General features: G+C 49.5%; 1 protein-coding gene across 1 annotated transcript; it reads right to left on the bottom strand.

The window, feature by feature from the left end:
- Positions 1 to 17,223: 17,223 nt before the first annotated feature.
- LOC100873099 (transcription factor MYB59) lies at positions 17,224 to 18,488 on the bottom strand. Its single transcript, XM_044527707.1, has 2 exons — positions 18,164 to 18,488; positions 17,224 to 18,051 (listed from the first exon to the last, which is right to left on the bottom strand). The coding sequence occupies exons 1-2, from the start codon at positions 18,300 to 18,302 to the stop codon at positions 17,384 to 17,386; spliced, it is 807 nt and encodes a 268-aa protein (XP_044383642.1). The 5' UTR covers positions 18,303 to 18,488; the 3' UTR covers positions 17,224 to 17,383.
- Positions 18,489 to 21,545: the final 3,057 nt, after the last annotated feature.

Raw genomic sequence — 21,545 nt, 5'->3', positions numbered from 1 at the left:
CGCCACCGCCGCTTGAGTGAAGTACAGGAAAAGACGCCTTGCAGCTGCTAGTAAGAACTATTTTTCTTTCATTTTCCTTTCTCCATAGTTTTGAAATATGACAAACTGTATCTTCGTTTCTGTCATACTAACTATGAATGTGATAATATTGAATCATGAAAACTTTAAACACATGGGACAAATATATCAAATAACTATTTTTTTATAGAGAGGTTCATATCAGGTAAAGGGCTGCAAAGAATGAGAGTAACAAACGCTAGAAAATAATAAATAAATAACCAACAAAACCTGGCGACTCCAATTGCTTGATTGATTTTGAGGACCGCAAATGAGGACCAATTCTAGTGACGGAAGAACGACATTTTCGATCCAGCGTCAGCTGGGCCGCGTCCCAAGCTTGTTGATGCTCTAATCTGGTGCCACCACTCTCTAGTCTGGAAGAGTATACAGACGGCCACACCGAGGCCACTAACTTGCAAGGCAAACAACACAAAGTTGCATCGTCGTCCTCAACTATATCTGATAACACGTCTTCGTCGAATAGGGTAATGCCATTGGCCTGGGGGCATGACACAAGAGAGGTAAATCGTGGGGAAATTTACATGACGTAAAATATATCATTTATTTTACTGGTCTCCCTCGATGATCAACATAAAAAATTATAGATTTCAAGATCAATTATGAAATCACACATTATAGCCGCCATAAAACTTTGAGCATTATTACTTAATTGAGACAGGTTCAGATTTGAATGAAAATAAAATAGCCGGCAGCAACCTTGCAAAACGTTGTTCACGATTCATACATCCATCCAACAGACCCCTCACACTTTTCGTAACGACATTTCATTGTTTTTTTAAAATGGATGACCAGATATTTCATTTTAATTTTTCAAGAATATAAGTATTTATCAAATGAAAATTTAGTAATACATTTTCAACATTGTAACTTTAGTCCTATTTTACCTAAAGTTTGACACAAATTTTATACAATTGTTACATTCCAGCACTAATGTAAACTCTAGTATCTTCCAACCAATTTGCTTCCTCCTGTCTGTCACGTGTCACTTGTTCTTCTAAGCCTGCAATCAGGTTCACTTTTCCATTCTTTTTGCTTTAGTTCACATACATGGTGACATGATCGACTCTAGAAAGATTTAGTATTCCAGCTAGCTAGTGATCCGTTTTGCTAGTCGGATCCCTCTGCTAGTGATTCTACACTGTGTTGTTAATTTTACCAACTACTTGAATGCTGCAGAATGGAGCTTTTGCTCTATACTAGCTACTAGCTAGACCATGTTAAAATTGCTCGCTCAAGAGTACATAACAGAAAAAAATTCCATTTAATTGACGGGTATATATGCTCACAATCAAACAACCTACTGGGATTCAAAAGATATAGTAGGATATTACATTGTCCTTGGTCGTACATTGAGAAAATGTGGTCATTTAGGAAGTTGGCAAAGTAGAAATACTTAACTCTAGCAAGAAAAATTAAGAAACAACGCAAAATAGGTAACCTTGCTGATGAGAGTGAAGTCAATGATAACTCTTAACCACTATCAACTGGTGTAAACTTGGATGATGAACTTCGCAGTACCTAATAAAAGGTTATGTGACAGCATCATGAAGAAACAATGATAGAAACTCATACCTAGTAACCACACGACCCTCAGGTCACTCCCAGCGCGACTCGAGGTAGGAACCCTAGCCGCCGCAACTACCTCCCACTGCTTCTCTTTGTCTCGCCGCCGCCAAGCCTGGGTCGACCCGAGGAAGGCAACAGAGGGGAACTTCCACGCTGACACAACCTAGTTGTGCGACAATGTATCAGACGACACGAGAGCTTCTCCAGACGGTAGATCATTGTGACATGATGGCTCCCAGTCAGAATAGCAAAGGGCACAACTGCTTACCATGTTGAGTTCTCCTGAGGGGAGTCGGCTAGGACACACTGCTCGCCTCAGATGCGTGTGGGTTTGGCCTCAGATCAGTTCACTGGTGGTGGTATCTCATTCGAGATGTGGATTCCGGTAGCCACCGATGGGTCTTCATGAGGGTCCGTCGCTCCAGATCCAATACCTACTTCCGGTGGCTCATTCTTGCAAGGTTGTGTGGTGCCGTCAGAAGGCTCCTCTGTGGAATTTGGTGATTATCATTTCGACAAGTTTGCCTTCGGTTGTAAAATGCAATCAATGGACGACGGCTTTGCCGCAGAGGATATTATTGTGCAAAAACGATGGTGGGATTTCTAGCCCAGTGCATGTAGCTGCCGGGTTTGCGGAAAAGTGATGGCGACAACACATGGTTGGCCCTGATTTGATGGTTCTTCTTAAGTACCCGGTCTCGAACTCCATGGTGAAAACCATAGGTCCGGCCTAAGTGGATTATACCTGAGAAATGTGATGTGGTTACCTTGTTCAAGGCATTGCTCGGAGATGCTTGGACTTGTTTTTGGTGTGAAACCCAAGAATGGCCTCTGGGGATTGGATGCGGTGATGACATCGCTTGAGTGTCGTTCGCTTCCTGGAGGCGTTGTTGTTGAAGAATGTCGTTGTCCATGCAGTTTCAAAGATGATTCCTATGGATATTGTCATTGTTGTAGCTTGTCGATCATTGTTTTGATCGCTTTGGTGATTTTTCTTTTACTTCACTTAGGTAAAGTTTTGGTCTTGTATGATTTTGCTCTTTTCAAGAGTGTTTTTTGCATGGATGTGTTGGCGTGGTTGTGTGCATCCACCCTTCATAAGTAAGATCATTGTGTTTGTATTTACTGTATGTTCATTTTTGTTAATAAGATTCACCCTTCGTAAAAAATGAAAAGTTTTGTGCATCACCCGATGTAGATGTGGGGCGTTTCCTTCCTTTTTTGTTTTTTTATCAATACACATAGTATTGTTATGAAAATACCATCTGCACAAAGCATGTTACGATGTTTGTTCCTTGTTGTTTGGATATGAAAAAGATAAGTGATGCACGTGCAAAGTTCCCCACAAAAGAAAATGTACGTGCATGATTAATGCATGTCGTAAACTTATATGTGATATATTTTTGGGTCCCCTGCAAAAAACAATGCTTTTGGAATATTAATATTCCTACCAACATCTCCTAGCTAGCACGCGGAAATATATTAATACCCCCCAAGCACCAAACATAGATGTCTTTTGTTGAGATGAGCAGCGATGACTTCGGTTCATCAACGTGAGAACGAAAGAAAGGAGTAACCATGGGCCTTGATTCTGTGCTGATGGGACTGAGAGGGACCAGAAACTAGATGGGCTCATCCAACTCGCAGTCAAGCCGAGTGTTTTACCCCAGAACTTCATGCCAACAAAAGACGTTTTGGGTTGGAGTACGAGTGACATCCAGTGCGATGGCAGGGGCGCTTACTACGGCCGAGACCGATAGCTGCAGGTGCATGGGTGCCTGCGAGGAAATTTCGGTCCACAAACGCAGTCTTTTCTCTTGCATGGAAGAAAATCAACCGCCTTTCACTTGATTGCATTGGCTACGGATATCTGGTGCTACTATCTGCAGAAGTAGCTTATTTAGTCTACCCATACTGTCGCACACTGTAACCATCTATCCCTGTTCTGTAGCCACAAGCTAAGACTCCAGTGAATTGGTTGGCCATGATAGACTTGCACGACAAAACCCAGTTCCTCGATTTCGTGAGTGTTTTTGCTTTTGCCTTCCGTTTTTTGGACCGCTTTCTTGCGTTTCTCCTTTCTCAACCACCCCCCCCCCCCCCCCCCCCCGCGAGTCAGACGGTCGAGGGTCCGGTCCGTGACAAGGAGTTCGGTTCTTCGAGAGGAGCGTGCAGGACTTGGGTTTTTCAAAACGGTGAGCGCGAGCGAAACACCCACTGGGTCGGCTGGCGGCATCCCGGGTTGATCGACCCGGCGGCCTTTGACTTGGCATTTGAAGCGTGAAGGAGCTTTGGCCCGTTGTGCTTGCCAGCCGACAACCGAAGCCGGATCTGTGGCTTTAAGGCAAAGTGGGGGACCGTGCATCCTTACTAAATCAGGAATCACCAAGTAAGGCGGCGGGGTGGCGATCGAGCCGGCCAGCCCCGTGCCCCTGGGTCGAGCTGGTCGGACCGGTGGCCGGGTTCAGTGGCATAGTGATGCGAGAAAGTAGGGACACGATAAATTGGTCAAAAAAAGGCAGCCCCTGAGTCTCGTTCGGGAACCCCATAGTTTCATGCGTTTACAAAAGGCGATGATATATACACTCGTGCGGCTAACTGTAAAACGGACAGAGGAGTTCCGTGTTCCACGGCGGGTTGTTTCTTCGCCGGCGGTGTCTCTCTTCCGCTTCTTTGACCTTCGTGCGTCGGTGAGGTAGTAGGTGTTGCGATCGCGCAAGGCCCTGCTCACGATGAATGGGCCCTCCCATGGAGGGGACAACTTGTGCTGGCCTGCTTGTTCTTGGACGAGTCGGAGGACAAGGTCGCCCTCGCGGAACGCGAGGGGTTTTATCTTCTTGTTGTGGTAGTGCCTCAGGCCTTGCTGGTAGATGGCCGAACGGCTGAGCGCCATGAGGCGTGTTTCTTCGAGCTGGTCGACGCCGTCTTCGCGGGCTTCTCATGCTTCGGCTCCGGTGTACATTGCAACGCGCGGCGAGTCGAACTCAACGTCGGTCGGGATGACGGCTTCGGCTCCATAGACGAGGAAGAACGGGGTGAACCCGGTCGATCGATTCGGCGTGGTGCGGAGACTCCAGAGAACGGCCGGCAACTCGTCGAGCCAGCTGCCGGGTGAGTGGATGAGTGGTTCGACGAGACGCAGCTTGATGCCGGATAGGATGAGTCCATTGGCACGCTCGACCCGCCCGTTGGACTGCGGATGTGCAACGGAGGCCAGGTCAAGGCAGATGCCGGAGACGCAGCAGTATTGCTCGAGCGCGCCCTTGGCGAAGTTGGTGCCGTTGTCCGTGATGATGCTGTTCGGCATGCCGTAGCGAACCGCTATGTCCTTGATGAACCGGACGGTTGTTGGCCCGTCAAGTTTCTTGATCGGCCGTGCTTCAATCCACTTGGTGAATTTGTCCACTGCCACCAGCAGGTGCATCATGCCGCCTCGTGCGGTTTTGAAGGGTCTCACCATGTCGAGTCCCCAGACCGCGAAGGGCCAGGAGATCAGAATGGTGCGGAGTGCTGACGTCGGCTGGTGGTTGCGCTTGCTGAAGTGCTGGCACCCCTCACACTTGAGAACGAGTGATTGGGCATCTTGGAGGGCCGTGGGCCAGTAAAAGCCGTGGCGAAACGCCTTGGCTACCAGGGATCGCGACGCGGCGTGGTGCCCGCATTCGCCCTGGTGTATGACGAGGAGGATGTCGATGCCCTGTTCCTGCTCGACGCAGCACTGGAACACGCCGGTGGAGCTGCGCTTGACGAGCTCATTGTTGATGATGTTGTAGGTGGACGCCCGGCGCTGCACTTGCCGGGCCTCGGTCTCATCCATTGGGAGAACCCCGTTCTCCAGGAATTCTGGTATTGGGAGGGCCCACGACGGAGCTGTAACCACGGCGAAGATGGCCGCCAGGGTGGGTTCTGGGTCGGCAGCCCCCGAGCCGGGTTGAGCAGCCCCCGGGTCGGGGATGGCGACGGCCGGGTCCGGGGTGATGTCGGCCGGATCGAGCTGAGTAGCCCCCGGGCCGGGTTGAGGTGCGGCCGGGTCGTGTGGAACGTGAATGGACTCGGAGTCCGCTGACGGCTTGACAGACAGCTTGCGCAGGTGCTCGAGGGAGACGCCGGACGGTATGGACTGCCGGGACGACGCGACCTTGGTGAGCGTTTCGGCCACTTTGTTCTCCGCACGCGGGACGTGGAGGAACTCGCAGCCCTCGAAGGACCCGGTCAGCTTTTGGACGAGGAAGAGGTAGCTTGCCATGTTGGGGTCGCGGGCGTCCCACTCGCCGGAGCACTGCTGCACTACCAAGTCACCGTAGCATAGGATGCGTCGGATGCCGAGTTCCTTGGCAAGCCGGAGGCCGTGCACAAGGGCTTCATACTCGGCGATGTTGTTGGAGGCTGCGAAGTGGATCTGGAGCGCGTAGCGGAGTCGGTCACCCTTTGGGGACGATAGTACAATGCCGGCCCCCAGGCCGAGTCACATCTTGGACCAGTCGAAGTGCATGCGCCAATGTGTCAAGTCGGGGAGCGGCGGTAAGTACTGGGTCTCAGTCCAGTCAGCGAGGAAGTCGGCCAGGGACTGAGACTTGATCGTGGTGCGGGGCTCGTAGAGGAAGGTGTGGCCGGCTAGCTGGAGCGCCAACTTGGCGACCCGTCAAGAGGCATCCTGGCACCCGATGATTTCTCCGATAGGATCCGTGCTAACTATGGTGACGACGTGCTCTTGAAAGTACTGCTTCAGCTTCTTGGTGGTAAGGTACACGCCGTAACACATCTTCTGATAGTGCAGGTAGTTCTGCTTGGAGGTGGAGAGCACCTCGCTTAGGTAGTAGACCGGGCGCTGGACGGCTTGGATTTTCCCCTTCTCTGGTCACTCGACCACCAGCACCGTGCTGACCGCCCGCGAGGTCGCGGCTATGTAGAGCAACAGCGGCTCCTTGTCAGTCGGTGTGGCCAGGACTGGTGCGGTGTATAGCATGCACTTGAGGTCTTGGAAGGCCTCGTCTGCCTTGTCGTTCCATTCGAACGGGCTCGTCTTCTTCATCAACTTGTACAGGGGTAGCGCCCTCTCGCCCAGCCGGCTTAGAAACCGGCTGACCGAGGCCAAGCATCTGGTGAACTTCTTGACGTTGCGCAGCCGAGCCGGCTTGCGCATGCGCTCGATGGCCTTGATCTTCTCCGGATTTGCCTCAATGCCGCATTCCGAGACGAGGAAGCCGAGTAGCTTTCCGGCCAGGACGCCGAAAACGCATTTTTCCGGGTTAAGCTTGACCTTGTATTCGCGGAGGTTGGCGCATGTTTCCTTCAAGTCATCGAGGAGTGTGAAGTGCTGCTTGGTCTTCACCATGATGTCGTCCACGTAAGCGTCGATATTGCGGCCGAGTTGCGGCAGCAAGCATTTCTGCATGCAGCGTTGGAAGGTGGCGCCGGCGTTCTTCAAGCCGAACGACATGGTGATGTAAAAATACGCCCCAAAGGGCGTGATGAAGGATGTCTTCAAGGCGTCGGCCGGGTCCAGCTTGATCTGGTGATAGCCGAAGTAAGCGTCCAGGAAGGACAGGTGCTCGCACCCGGTGGTCGAGTCGATGACTTGATTGATCCGCAGGAGAGCGAACTGATCTTTGGGACATGCCTTGTGAAGGCTGGTGTAGTCGATACACATGTGCCAGGTCTTGTTCTTCTTCAGGACAAGGACTGGATTGGCCAGCCACTCGGGTGAAACATTTCCATTATGAAGCCGGCCACCAAAAGCTTGGCGACCTCTTCACTGATGATTCTTCTCTTCTCTTCAGAAAAACGTCGTAGGGGCTGACGGACAGGCTTGGCGTCCTTGCAAACGTGAAGTTTGTGCTCGTCGTACTTCCTCGGGATACCCGGCATGTCCTTCGGGGTGTATGCAAAGATATCCCGATTCTCATGGAGGAAGTCGATGAGCTCGCCTTCCTATTTGCTGTTGAGGCGGGCGCCTACGACGATGTACTTGCTGCAGCTGGGGTCTTCTGGGTTCAGCTTCACCTTCTTGGTCTCCTTGGAGGGCTTGAAGGCGGCTTCGTCGGCCGGGTCCATGGTCGGGATCAATGCGGCCGAGGCTTCGCCTGCCATGGCGAGGATCCGGTCGAGCTGGCGCCGCTCCTCGGCAATGACCAGCGACTTGGCCAACTTGGCGCCGTATCGGGCTCACTCCAGGGACTTGCGGTAGTCGCCGGTAACGGTGATGAGGCCCTTGGGACCCGGCATCTTCACCTTCAGATACGCGTAGTGGGGGACCACCATGAACTAGGCGAGCGCGGGCCGGCCCAGCAACGTGTGGTCCGCGCTGGACAGGTCCACCACCTCGAACCAGATTGGTTCGCGTCGGAAGTGGCCACTGTCACCGAACAGGACGTTGAGCCCGACCCGGCCAAATGGAGAGCAGGAGAGGCCGGGTATGATGTCGTGGAAGATCGTCCGGGTCGGCTCCAGGTCCTCGGCCTTGAGGCTGAGCTTGGTCATCGTGTCGCGGTAGAGGATGTTGATGCTGCTGCCGTCGTCGATGAGGACTCGGGAGAACTTGCACGTGCGTCGTGCGATGATAGTGGGATGGAGGACGAGGGCGTAACCACCCGGATTCAGCATCACTGCCGGGTGATTCTCCCGGGTCCAGGTGATCGGGCGATCCGACCAGTGCATGAACTCCGGCTTGGCCGGGACGACGGTGTTCACCTCTTGCCAAAGGAGGCGCTCGCTGCGCTTGTCATCGCCGAGGCTGGTGAAGAAGACATAGGCCGCGTTCTGGTCCGGGAAGGCGTCGTCGCGCATCACGCCGCCAGCTGGAGGCGGATGCGGCTGCCCCACGCCTGGAGCCGGAGCCGGAGGAGGCGGGACATCGCCCTTCATGATGCGCTTGGTGATGGCACACTGCTGAAGCGTGTGCGTGGACGGTCTTGCGCCGCTGTGGTGCTTGCAGGGGGCGTCGAGCATCTCTTTGAAACTCATGGCGGGCTGCCATGCCATCTTGCCGGTCTACCGACGCTTCGCCGCCGGGTTGGCCGCGGGCTCGGTGGCCGCGACGAGCCGGTTGTCGTGGCGGTGCGCCGGTTGGTCGGCCTTGCGCTTGTTGTTCTGGTGATGCTGCTGCCGGCTGCTTTCGCCGGCCGGCTTCGTCCAGTGCCACCTGGATCTTCATGGCGGAGTCGGCATTGGCGTATTTGTCCGCCGTTATCATGAGCGCGGCCGTGGTGGCCGGCTTGGAGCGTAAGAGCTTGTGCTTGAGAAGGGTGTCATCTCGGCACCCGCTGACAAAGTACTGGATCGCCTAGACTTCATGGACGCCCTCGCAGCTGTTCCGGAGCTCGGTCCAGCGTGCGAGGTACTCGCGATCCATCTCCGTTGGCCCCTACACACACATGGCGAGCTGGCTAGGGCGGTCGGGTCGCTTGTAGGTCCCCATGAAGTTGCAGACGAAGGCTTGCTTGAAATCGACCCACGTGTTGACGCTGCCCATCGGCAGAATGTTCAACCACATGCGGGCCGATCCCTGGAGCATGAGCGGTGTGTATCGCATGGCGAGACGGCGATTGGCACCAGTGATGCCAATGGCCGTGGTGTAGTCCGTGGGCCAGTCTTCTGGCTTCACGGTCCCGTTGTACTTGGGGGTGTCGCGGGGGAGCATGAACCCTTTGGGAAAGGGCTCGTCCCGGATGCGTGGGCCGAAGCATGCCAGCCCGATAGCACCGCTCTCCTCCACCTCTAGGGGGCGAGCGAGCTGATCGAGACGGTGGCGAGCGTCAGCGTCGTCGATGGCGCGCGGGCCGAGTCTACTGGCGGCCAGGCCCCGGGGGGCCGGGTCGGTCGGAGCCGGACGCCGGCCATGCTGGCCGGGTCTGCTGGGTCTCCGGGACGGGCTCATCGCCCAGGACGCCGGCGGCTGTTGCGGCCGGGTCACGCCGAGTCCGAGCTCAGCCGGAGTGCGCCTCGCCGAGTGGCGAGGAAGCTGTGTGCAGAAGTTTGCCGGGCCCGCCAAGGCGGGCGGAGCCGGATCCCGCCGGCTTGGCGAGCTGGTTGAGGCGGTCCTGCTGGGTGTTGGCCGCGTTGAGGAGCTCACGCATCCGCCCGATGCTCTCCTGTAGCTCGTCACCCATGAGCCAGTCCAGACCGAGAGCGGCTCCCTGGGCAGCACGCATGTTCTTCATTGGGGTCTCGTAGACGGTCCGGATGGCGCCGAGGGCCCGGCCGATCGCTCTTCCCCAGGCACGCACATCGGCGACCTGGCTTGGCTCGGCCGCGGCGGGCGCGAATCCTTAGGCGGCGTTGTGCTCTAGCTGAGCGGCGTCCATGCGACATTGGGTGGCAGCGAGCGTCTCGGACAGGTACAACATCTGCTGACGCCTTTCCTCCAGCTGAGTTCATGCCTCAACGACGTTGGTAGCGTCGATGTCGGTGCCGATGGGGATGCGGAGGCTCTGCATCACGGCGCGCAATGGATCGGATGGCTCGGTCCGTTCCGCTGCGGCCCTGGCTTCTGCGGCCTTGCTCGTCTGGCTCGACGAGGAGGACGCGCCATCACCGGTGACGAAAACCTCCACATGGACGTCCATCGCTGGGGTAGGTGAGCACCTCGCTGGGGTACTCGTCGGTCGTGAACGCATCGGAGATGCGCAGCGCGGCGAAGGAGGCGGCGAGTGCGCCGACGACATCGTCCGCCAGCGCGACGGACTCGTCGGAGTAGGAGAAGGGCCCCGTCTGAAGCATGCTCCCGGCCAGCTCCTCGAGCTGCCCCACGGTGGGCGCCGACTATTGTGGTAGGTGCACGGTAGATGCCAAGGGATGGCTAAAGAGAGGAGGAGGCTCGAGGGCGTTGGTGGGCTCCAGAGGAGAGGTTGGCATAAGCGGGCGCGGGACGCCGGACATACCCAGGTTTGGGGCTCTCCAGAGAGATAACACCCCTAGTCCTGCCGAGTGTAGTTTGATGCTTGACAGTACAATGTGGCTCCTGGAGCTGTATGGGAGAGGAATGGAGCTGGCCAAGGCTTAGCCTGCCCCTTCTCTCTAGGGTTGCTGTTTCGGTGGCTAGTTCCACCCTTACTTGCTCTCGTTCTCTACATCACATGCCCGTATATGCGTGGGCTCCTGGGGGGTTTTATAGACCAACCCCCCAGGGATACAATGGTAATATTACGAGTCGGTGAGTCCGGGTTGCCGGTGTCCGGGGACCCGGGCTGGGACCCGCTGGGGGCCTGTGGTTCGCCGGGTTCCCCTAGGTGCGGGCCCTGCGTGCCTAGGGGGACTGTGCGCCGTCTTGTCGATCGTCAGGGTGAGGCCGAGTTGAGTCGTATACAGTGGCGCTCCGTCAGGTCACCGTTTGTTGCCGTCAGCGGTGAAGGCAGGGGCACTGTAGCCACGCTAGCCCTGGTCAGCGGGCAGGTGAGGGGCACTGTTGCCATGTTCCGGCTGACCATAGGCATGGGCGGGACACTGTTGCCTTGGTCATCGGTGATTGAAGACTTATCCCTTCGTACGGCCTGGATGGGATGGGAGCTGACCCGTGGCTGGATTGTGGAGCACGCCACGGGTGGAGCTGGCTTGTTTGAGGAAGCTTGGGTTGCGCCGGATTCGGCTGCCTTGCGCCAGTTGTTGAGGCCGAGTCAACGTGTCTTGTCGGGTCACAGATCTTGGCCGGGTTGCGGGGCTTGGCCGGGTCGAACGACCCGGCCAGGCGCTTAAGTTTACCTATGCATCTGCGAGGGCAAGTCAAGAAGTTAGCCTAAGAGCATCTTCACAATGTCCCGACCATTTAGTCCCAGTTGCGGAACCGGGACTAAAGGTCCTCTGAAACCGGGACAAGTGCCCAGTTTTCTACTAGTGACCCTATCTCAAAGAAACAATCAACAATGTGTAATACAAGTTTTTTAAGCATACTGAAGCACAAGAACATATTATTTATTTATATATATCCTGCATGGATGGGTGGTGGTCGGAGGTGAAGGGCGAATATAAACCATGCATACTGGCCTACCAACACCACTTTAATACTTCGGTACTAGTGAAATTTTTGTATGACATGAAACAAGCGCCTAAGAAATGACATAAGAAGTTTAATACAACTTTGACGTTTGCTGGCTTCGTTGTTAACGAAGCTGAAAAATGTGTATACTGTCGCTATGGTGAAGGCGAAGGAGCAATACTGTGTCTGTATGTTGATGACATACTGATATTTGGAACCCACCTGAAAGTCATTGAGGAGGACAAGACCTTTCTATCTCATAACTTTGAGATGAAAGACTTGGGCGTGGCCGATGTTATCAGGAACATCAAGCTACTGAGAAATACTGAGGGTGGAATTACACTTTTGCAATCCCACTATATTGAGAAGATTTTAAGCCATTTTGGATATTCGGACTCCAAACCTTCTGCAACACCATATGATCTTAGCATGAGGATTCGAAAGTTTGAAGGCACGACTGTAGATCAATTGAGATATTCTCAAGTGGTTGGTTCACTCATATGCCTAGCTTGTGCTACTCGCCCTGACATCTCATTTACTGTGTGCAAACTGAGCCGGTTTGTTCCAATCCGGGAGATGTGCATTAGCATGCCATTGAGCGAGTGATGCGTTACTTGCAAGGTACTGTGAACTATGTAATTCACTATTCTGTGTACCCGACGGTACTTGAGGGGTATAGTGATTCTAATTGGATATCTGATGATAATGAGATGAAAGCCAGAAGTGGATATGTCTTCACACTTGGTGGTGATGCTGTTTCCTGGAAGTCTTGCAAGCAGACGATCTTAACGAGATCGACTATGGAAGAAGAACTCACAACATTAGACACATCATGCGTCAAAGCAGAATGACTTCGAGAGCTTTTGATGGATTTGCCAGTGGTTGATAAACCAGTCCCGGCTGTCCTTATGAAGTATGACAATCAAATTGTGATTGCCAAGGCTAAGAATTCAAAAGAGAACATGAAATCCAGAAAGCACATCAGAGGAAGATTAAAATCTGTCAGAAAATCAAGAATCTCCGGAGTGATAACGTTGAATTATATCCAAACTTCTAAAAATCTGGCAGACCCTTTATGAAAAGGCTATCACGGATTGTGATATAAAATGCATCCAGGGAGGGGGTATGAGACCCACGTTAGTTATCATGCGGTTAACCCAACCTACGTGATTGGAGATCCCGTGAATTAGGACCTCGGAGAAAAATCCAATGGTCAACTGATTATAGTATCCTTAATTAACCCACTCCGCTGGAGATGCATAATACTCTCAATTCTGTAAGACAAGCTGACTTTTGTCTTAATGTGTTCCAAAGCTTCTGTAAGCAAGATGCTAACCTACAGAGCATTTTTTGAAGGAACACGCCTACGTGAGCCCGACTACTGGTCATAGTCTATGAGATTGGGTAATCTCTAGGAAGCTCGTGAGAAGGTAATGAGTGTGATTAATAAGCTCCATTTGTGGGGTTTAGCCTTCGACAACCACGTATCAGCTGACAATAGACGAAACTTCTACACGCCAAATTGCCAATTCAAGGCATAGTCCATTGTTCAGTTGTGAAGAAGTATAATCCTGTTGCTCTAGGTGGAAGTTCAACTTAACAGTCTCCACTGAAAATTCGGTATATCAAACATTATTTGGAACAGTTGACAAAGTTATGTGCCTCCAGATCTGGTGGGGGATTGATGGATTATAGATGGGCATATGACCATATAAGACAATAATCTTTGGTTAATCTCTAAGGCCCATTTAGGTGCAAGGCAAGTGGTGGGAAGTTTAGTCTCTACTGCTACAGTAAGAAGAGTGAGACCCCTTTATAAGGGCTACTCTACCACATGACATTGGGAGCTTGGGAAGAGGAGTTGTACACGCGCGCTCCTCCTCCTCCACCACCCGTCTCGTCACGATGCACGCAAATGCCGCGGGTTGCGGGAATAAGCCTATCCGAAGCTTATTTTTGCTGGTCTGGAATGGTTAATTAATTATGGATTAATTAACGAGTCACTAATAGAAGTGCCACTGTTCGAGACGTTGGACCATGGGCTGTTCGTGGACTCGGTCGTGGGCTGTTCAATGTTCCTCTCTCTGTGCTGCTTCCGGCGATCCCATCCCGACGACCGCGTGCATGGTTGGCCGGGAGAGCAGGTGCCTCCGGAACCCTGTCATTCGAGATCATACCCGGGAGAACGGCAACAAGGTTTTTGGGGAGCGTCTCCACGTGACTGCTCCCAGTCCGTCCCCGTCTCCGTCCGCCTCTGCTTCCACTACTTCCCCTGCATCGAATCCATGATTGACGACGAAGTCGCCAAGAAGAAGGCCTCGGCCGTATATATGCTATCCATAGATGTTTCGGTTCTATGTATTGTATGTGCTCACATGCTTAGGTATCATTATGAGATGCATACATTTGCCGTGCTTATCATTTACTTTTGGATTAGATTAGTCAAAAATGTGCTAATATTTCCAACACATAGTTGCTCATGGCCGATGACAAATGTGCAGATGCAGTCATGCGTCCAGCTGTAGTTGCATCCAGAAAAGAATAACCCAAAGAACAAAAAAGGTAAAATACAGCGTAAAACGTAAATCAGTTGCGTGCAAATGTCTGCAGTCAGAGCACAACACCAAAAAGGAAAACAATAGAAATTTTTGTCGCACGGATCTTCACGCATTGTTTGGGACTTAATTAATTCTTAATTTATTGAGAATTAACAAATTCATTATTATTTACAGCCGTCATGCGTTGTTTAGTCCGTCTGTAAAAAAGTTAGAATAAAGCGGAAAGAGATTGGAGTGCCGCCATGCGTCCAACTGTAGCTGCACCCAGAAAAGAATAACCCAAAGAACAAAAAAGGTAAAATACAGCGTAAAACGTAAATCAGTTGCATGCAAATGTCTGCAGTCAGAGCACAACACCAAAAAGGGAAAACAATAGAAATTTTTGTTGCACGGATCTTCACGCATTGTTTGGGACTTAATTAATTCTTAATTTATTGAGAATTAACAAATTCATTATTATTTACAGCCGTCATGCGTTGTTTAGTCCGTCTGTAAAAAAGTTAGAATCAAGCGGAAAGAGATTGGAGTGCCGCCATGCGTCCAACTGTAGCTGCACCCAGAAAAGAATAACCCAAAGAACAAAAAAGGTAAAATACAGCGTAAAACGTAAATCAGTTGCATGCAAATGTCTGCAGTCAGAGCACAACACCAAAAAGGGAAAACAATAGAAATTTTTGTTGCACGGATCTTCACTCATTGTTTGGGACTTAATTAATTCTTAATTTATTGAGAATTAACAAATTCATTATTATTTACAGCCGTCATGCGTTGTTTAGTCCGTCTGTAAAAAAGTTAGAATCAAGCGGAAAGAGATTGGAGTGCCGCCATGCGTCCAACTGTAGCTGCACCCAGAAAAGAATAACCCAAAGAACAAAAAAGGTAAAATACAGCGTAAAACGTAAATCAGTTGCATGCAAATGTCTGCAGTCAGAGCACAACACCAAAAAGGGAAAACAATAGAAATTTTTGTTGTACGGATCTTCACGCATTGTTTGGGACTTAATTAATTCTTAATTTATTGAGAATTAACAAATTCATTATTATTTACAGCCGTCATGCGTTGTTTAGTGCGTCTGTAAAAAAGTTAGAATCAAGCGGAAAGAGATTGGAGTGCCGCCATGCGTCCAACTGTAGCTGCACCCAGAAAAGAATAACCCAAAGAACAAAAAAGGTAAAATACAGCGTAAAACGTAAATCAGTTGCATGCAAATGTCTGCAGTCAGAGCACAACACCAAAAAGGGAAAACAATAGAAATTTTTGTTGCACGGATCTTCACGCGTTGTTTGGGACTTAATTAAATCTTAATTGATTTAGAATTAACAAATCCATTATTATTTACAGCCGTCATGCGTTGTTTAGTCCGTCTGTAAAAAAGTTAGAATCAAGCGGAAAGAGATTGGAGTGCCGCCATGCGTCCAACTGTAGCTTCACCCAGAAAAGAATAACCCAAAGAAAAAAAAAGGTAAAATACAGCGTAAAACGTAAATCAGTTGCATGCAAATGTCTGCAGTCAGAGCACAACACCAAAAAGCGAAAATAATAGAAATTTTTGTTGCACGGATCTTCACGCGTTGTTTGGGACTTAATTAAATCTTAATTGATTTAGAATTAACAAATCCATTATTATTTACAGTCGTCATGCGTTGTTTAGTCCGTCTGGAAAAAGTTAGAATCAAGCGGAAAGTTTCGAGGATTCTAATGCAACAGTCTGACAACGGAGGAACAAAATTAACGGTGGCAAAAATCATCTCCTGTGGGGTAACTAGCACACTAAACCAAAAGGTCTTGTGGTGAACCACCAGTGGGTGTAAACAAACCACGGGGATAATGCCAGGTTAATGAGAATTAGGAGCAAAGCAACCCCCAAAAGAAGAAACAAAGGCAGCCCTTGCTCCTTATCACCACCTTTCCGCCCCCATATTTTTATTCACCCCACCCCTTATCACAAAGCCACTTGACCCTTTTTGATCCAACTTGCACATCCCGTGGAGGTATATGCCATGCCTACAACTACAACCAATGGAATTAATAGCCGGGACAAAAATACCATCGGCGTTCTTCAACGAAATGGAAGAAAAATACCCCTGAGGATGACTCAGTCAGTGACAAAAGGAGATATGATTTTCAATTTCACTGGCGGAAGCTTGCTTGTGTGCCCATGCCTGGACCCTGCCAGGAGAGCAAAGGTGTGGATCGGCCATTGACGAAGATGAAAAGGGTACTGTTATCAGATGGGATTTGAACAGGCTATTGGAGGGATGGAAAGGCAGACATGGACATGATGAAAAGTTGGAAAGAGACCTCCACAAAGAGGTCTCCTCTTTTTGCTTCTTCCTTGCTATTCCATAGGTACCAGCTGGCCTCCTGATGTGAGCATCTTTTGATCTAGCAAGTTGCTTGCTTGACATGGGGCTAGGGCTCTATCATTGGATTCGATCACATGCAATTTTTCAGAAATGGATTCCCATGCACTCGTGTGTTGGTATCTTGGAATATAGGATATATTTTCTGGAGAAGATGATATCTATAGGTCTGCGCGTATATCTACCCTCAAAGTTATACCATTTTTCACTTTGCGCTGCGTAATATCTAGCCGTGCAAAAATGCGCGAATATTTCTTGTACAGGTTGAATAAATATCAAGTTCTCTCGAAAATTATTTGTGTGTAACACCCGCGAATAAAACAAAGAAAAATATTTACGTATAGTAAAATCAGTTTTGCTAAAGCATATCTAGATGTGTTCCAAATATTGCACATCTAAGTCCTATGCCATTAATTTTACACTAAGATTCGTGCAAGCATTTTTTCTTTTTTTTTCTTTATCCATCTTTGGATTTAAACCATAACGCAGACTTTGTGCATCTCTCTCCTATATATGCAGATGCCGGAGAACTAGTTGACTTTTTTTTAAACGGAGGCAAAATATTTGTCTCATCGATTAATTAAGCAGAGGAGAATTTCTAGTGTCCACTATCTTTGATTTTGACAAGTTCATTTTGCAACACAGATTCTCCAGAAGTATGATAAGTCGTCACTTACACACATATGCACAAACAGCTGTCACTAATATAATGTCACAACTCAACTTTTACATATAATTACATGCATGCACGAATTAGTATATATAGTAGTAATACAAAAGTAGTGCAATTAAGCTAGCTAGCTAGGAAGAACAAGAACAACAAGAGAAACGTAATGAAAGCCTCTCAATTCAGAGCGTGTTGATCGATCTTGTTGTAGTACTCTTGGTCGTCGATCCTCCACAGGGAGTAATCCTCGCAGAACTCCCATACCGGCGACGAAGGCTCCACGGCGGGGGCGGGCATGACCACGTGGCCGGCTACGCCCCAGCTCATCATCATCTCCGGGTACCTCTCCGACGCGGCGATGTCGTTCCAGAGCTGGTCCATGTCCACGGGGGAGCAGTACTGCACCACCTCCGCCTTCTTCTCCTCGCTCGCCGACGTGGCGGCCTCCTCCTCGGCCTCGTCGTCCATGCTGGTAGTACTTTCCTGCGGCGCCTCCTCGGTGGTCGCCGCCGAGGAGGACGTGGCCGTTGGGGAGGCCGAGCAGGTCGTCGTCGTAAGCGACGTGGAGTCGGCGGAGGAGGAGGACGGCGAGGAGGAGGCCTTGTTCTTGGCGAGCATCTTCTCCTCCTGGGCCTTCTTCCTCATGTGCGTCCTCCAGTAGTTCTTGATCTCGTTGTCGGTGCGGCCGGGGAGCTTCCTGGCGATCCTGGACCAGCGGGAGCCCCACTCGGCGTGGAGGCTGAGGATGAGGCGCTCCTCGTCGGCGGTGATGCGGCCGCGCTTGAGGCCCGGGTGGAGGTAGTTGACCCAGCGGAGGCGGCAGCTCTTGCCGGTGCGCCGGAGACCTGCATGGAGCACAGCCGAGAACACGCCGGAGCAGGAGAGGGAGAAGAGAGAAGATTAATGGTGACTGGCCGTAGAGGTCAGGTTGGATCGATCACCCGCCACCGCGCAAACCTGAGACCTGAGCTAAGAAATCCCAACGGCGTTCGCCGAGCAAGCGCACGAACCATACCAGTTGGGCGTCCTCGTTCTCCGTCCACGGCCCCTTCCGAGCCGCCATCGCCCCGCCGCGGCCACCGCTGTTGTTACACATGGCTGGTCGATCTATGTGATGAACCGATGATCCTCCTCCTGGCGTCTTCGTCTTCGTCGTCGGCTTCGTCCCAGACTCCGGCCAAATAATTACCCTGAAGAAAGAGGAGAAAGAGAAGCTCGTTTGTGTTTGCTGGCCGGAGATGGATGCTAATGGATGGAGCTAGACTCTGGACGAACCACCGGGTTATATATAGAGCTAAGAGTATAGTACTAGCCAAGGTGAGAGAGTGAGTGGCACCTAGCTAAATGTAGCTAGTGCGGCGTTGTGCGCGGTGATGTCAGTGGGGGCACGGTGGTGGTGGATCCGGTACAGATATGCACCACTGATTGCAAGGACGAAAGGTAGTGCGTGCGTGCCTCGTGACACCATACTAGCTACCAGCTGCCTGTCAATCGCTTGTCGTATCCGACGACGACTTGATTAGCCATGCCGGCCGGCCTCAAGGTCTCAAACCTGTTCATGGCCTTGCATGCGTGCCCAAAATTGTGCCTCTTGATTAGCCATGCCGGCCTCAGGTCTCAAGCCTCCTGATTCGATTTTTCTTCGGCGATGGAACCTAATTTCAGGTCTATCACCATGTCAAGCTGATACAACCGCACAAGAGTTTAATCCTCAACCGGTTTATGCTTACGAGAATGCTCACGGCACCAACACGCACGAAAACTCAACACATATGATTCGGTAGTTGGTGTTGTTTTTGGTTTTGCTGAGCTAATAAATAGTCGGGAAAAGAGATTCTTGCCATCCATTTGGTTGGAGATTCGCATGCATACATGTTTTTTTGGAGGATCTCATGCATGCATGCAAGCATGTTGCTAAATTTATCGTTGTTTCTAAAAAGTTTTTGTAGTTGAAACTTGTCCGTCTGCCCGATTTGCCTCACGACCCACAAAGTCGTTGTATTCCGCGGAAGGCACACCAAGTTTTTAGTTTCAGTTTTTGAAACTTGCGATTTTGTCGTTCGCTCGTATCAAGTTTCAGCAGTTGAAACTTAACGAATATTTAAAAACTCATCAAAATGTATTTAAAATGGATCTTATTTGAAAGCCCCTGAAACAAGCAACATGAATCTGAAAATATATAAATTGGAATTATCGTTCAAAACATATAGAAGGATGGGAAATGGGATGGGTGGAGCTGTCAAAAGCTGTATGCACGAGCTCATCCAAAATGGACTAATCCAGGCACCGGACTTGCCGTGCATGGGAGAAAATCTACTCTCATAAATAGTCAGACTAGTTTTCAGTTTGTTGCAAGCATATGAATTTTTGACTTGCATTTCACCCTTGTTTGTTTCAGCCTTAGGCAGCAGCCTCTCGCAGGAAAAATCAGAAGCTTTGCTACACCATCTGTACCACCGCCGTCAGGTTTGGCGACGATGGCGTTTAGGTTAGGGTCCGGGTTTGGTCATAGTTTTGCATGCGTGTGCTCAAAAGAAAGTTTTTTATAGAACTATTTTTTTTCAGACTACCACACATGTCTTTTATTCACGAAAAGCTGCAACTATCGGCCAAATGCAAAAAAAACTGTTGTATGTTGAATTGTTCTTTTAAAAATTTCTTGAAATTAAAAAGAACGAAATAACCAATCATATCAAGTACCATAGTCATAATTGATATGCCAAGGCATATCCAGCGAGGACCTGAATCTCTTGACTGATGTAAGTCATATTCATGTACTAGAAAAAAATATCTACCAGCTAGCTTGTTAATTACATTCCCGCAAAAGCAAAGCTAGCTTCTTAATTACAGGATCGAATGTCATGTGTAGACCTGATTCTTCACGTCTTCTAGATCATCTTTAGTGACAGCAATGTATGCATGCAGGTAACTTACTTAATCGCCATGTTGCAATTCTTAATAATATCCTTGTGTTTTTATATAATTAAAGAGAAAAGATGAAGAGAATTTGTTCTCTGCAATGATAAACTATAAAGATCAAATGCATCAGATGAAAGATGCCTGAAAATAATTTACCCCACTTGCGTCCACCTTTCCCAGCTTACCCATGGATAATTTACGGCTCCGTCCAATCAAAATTCTACAGAGCTACCACTGGCAAAAGAATAAAAGATCCACAAAAGTTGCAGCTACTTGTTGCCAACTTGAGAATTAATCCATGAATCTTGCTAGGCTCTATTTGAGGTGGTTATATGCTCTACATGCTTGAAGTTCTTTTTAAAAGAGGCGGCCTCGTGGAAAAGAAGAAAATTCTACTGCTTTGCTGATTGGTAAATAAGAATAAATTCTATACTTCAATGAACGATGACCCTCTCACAGTTTTTCATGGAAAGGTGGCCCTATCATGTGTCGACACATATTTTTGAAATTACAAGAATTAAAGAAGTTACCGCTACTTTATATAGAAAGAAAAAGGACAGTCAAACATCTTCAATTTTCCTTTTTCCAAGGAGGTAAGACCTCCCCTTTGCATCGGGTGATGCATGTAGCTAAACCGGATTATTGCAATTTTCCCAATTCACCACAATGGTAAACATCAGTGAATTAGGGTCTAAGTGCATGTTGGATATTATCTGAGCAACAAGAACCCTCGGCTTAGTGGTGCACCACTCAATCTTGCTCCTAGTGGCATCCACCCAACGTTATCGCAAGAAAAGGGTATATCCCACTATACATTTTAATTAATTTAATGCTTAAAATTAACACAAGATATGTGCTGAAAGTTAATACTGTATCCAACGCAAGGGCCAAAATGAGACTCAAACTCAAGATGATGGACAGAAACTCAACGACAAGTAAATTGAGTAAGAAACACAGAGCAGTTCAGCCTTTTTTATTTTTTTGGAATTTCTGTTCTTACAGAAGATCATGCCCCTTAAAAAAAATCTGAATCTTTTCTCTTTCAAGACTATCAGCCTTATTTAGAAAGCCAAGAAGAAAATATGATATTATGATAGTTTGCAAAGTATTGGAGCAAATAATGAATAGTTTGGGAAGACAACTTGTGTACTGCTATTCATGTGTTTCTTTGGCTACAGTAAAGTAGGCCTTGTTCATCATTCCTTCCAGGAAAGGTGAACTGGTAACTGTGATAGGATCAGTGATCGATGTCGGCAGTGTGCAGACTATGACAAATGTACCGTCGAGGTCACAACTTAGTGCATCGACTAGCTTTAAATCTGTTCTAAAACACTGAGTACAACATAAATGGACACACGCGCAGACGCATACACCACAACACATACGGGCAATATTCATTTTTCAATTAAACTTTGCATGT

Source organism: Triticum aestivum, chromosome 1B (genome assembly GCF_018294505.1).
Source record: "Triticum aestivum cultivar Chinese Spring chromosome 1B, IWGSC CS RefSeq v2.1, whole genome shotgun sequence".
Lineage (NCBI taxonomy): Eukaryota > Viridiplantae > Streptophyta > Magnoliopsida > Poales > Poaceae > Triticum > Triticum aestivum.
This window is presented reverse-complemented; position numbering and strand designations above follow the sequence as displayed.

What these genes read in the sequence shown, in the direction of transcription:
- LOC100873099 (XM_044527707.1), bottom strand. Translation starts at nt 18,302, where the DNA reads ATGTGTAACAACAGCGGTGGCCGCGGCGGGGCGATGGCGGCTCGGAAG. An exon ending in TTTCTTAGCTCAGGTCTCAG is followed by an intron (nt 18,052 to 18,163) that starts GTTTGCGCGGTG and finishes TGCTCCATGCAG; the next exon opens with GTCTCCGGCGCACCGGCAAG.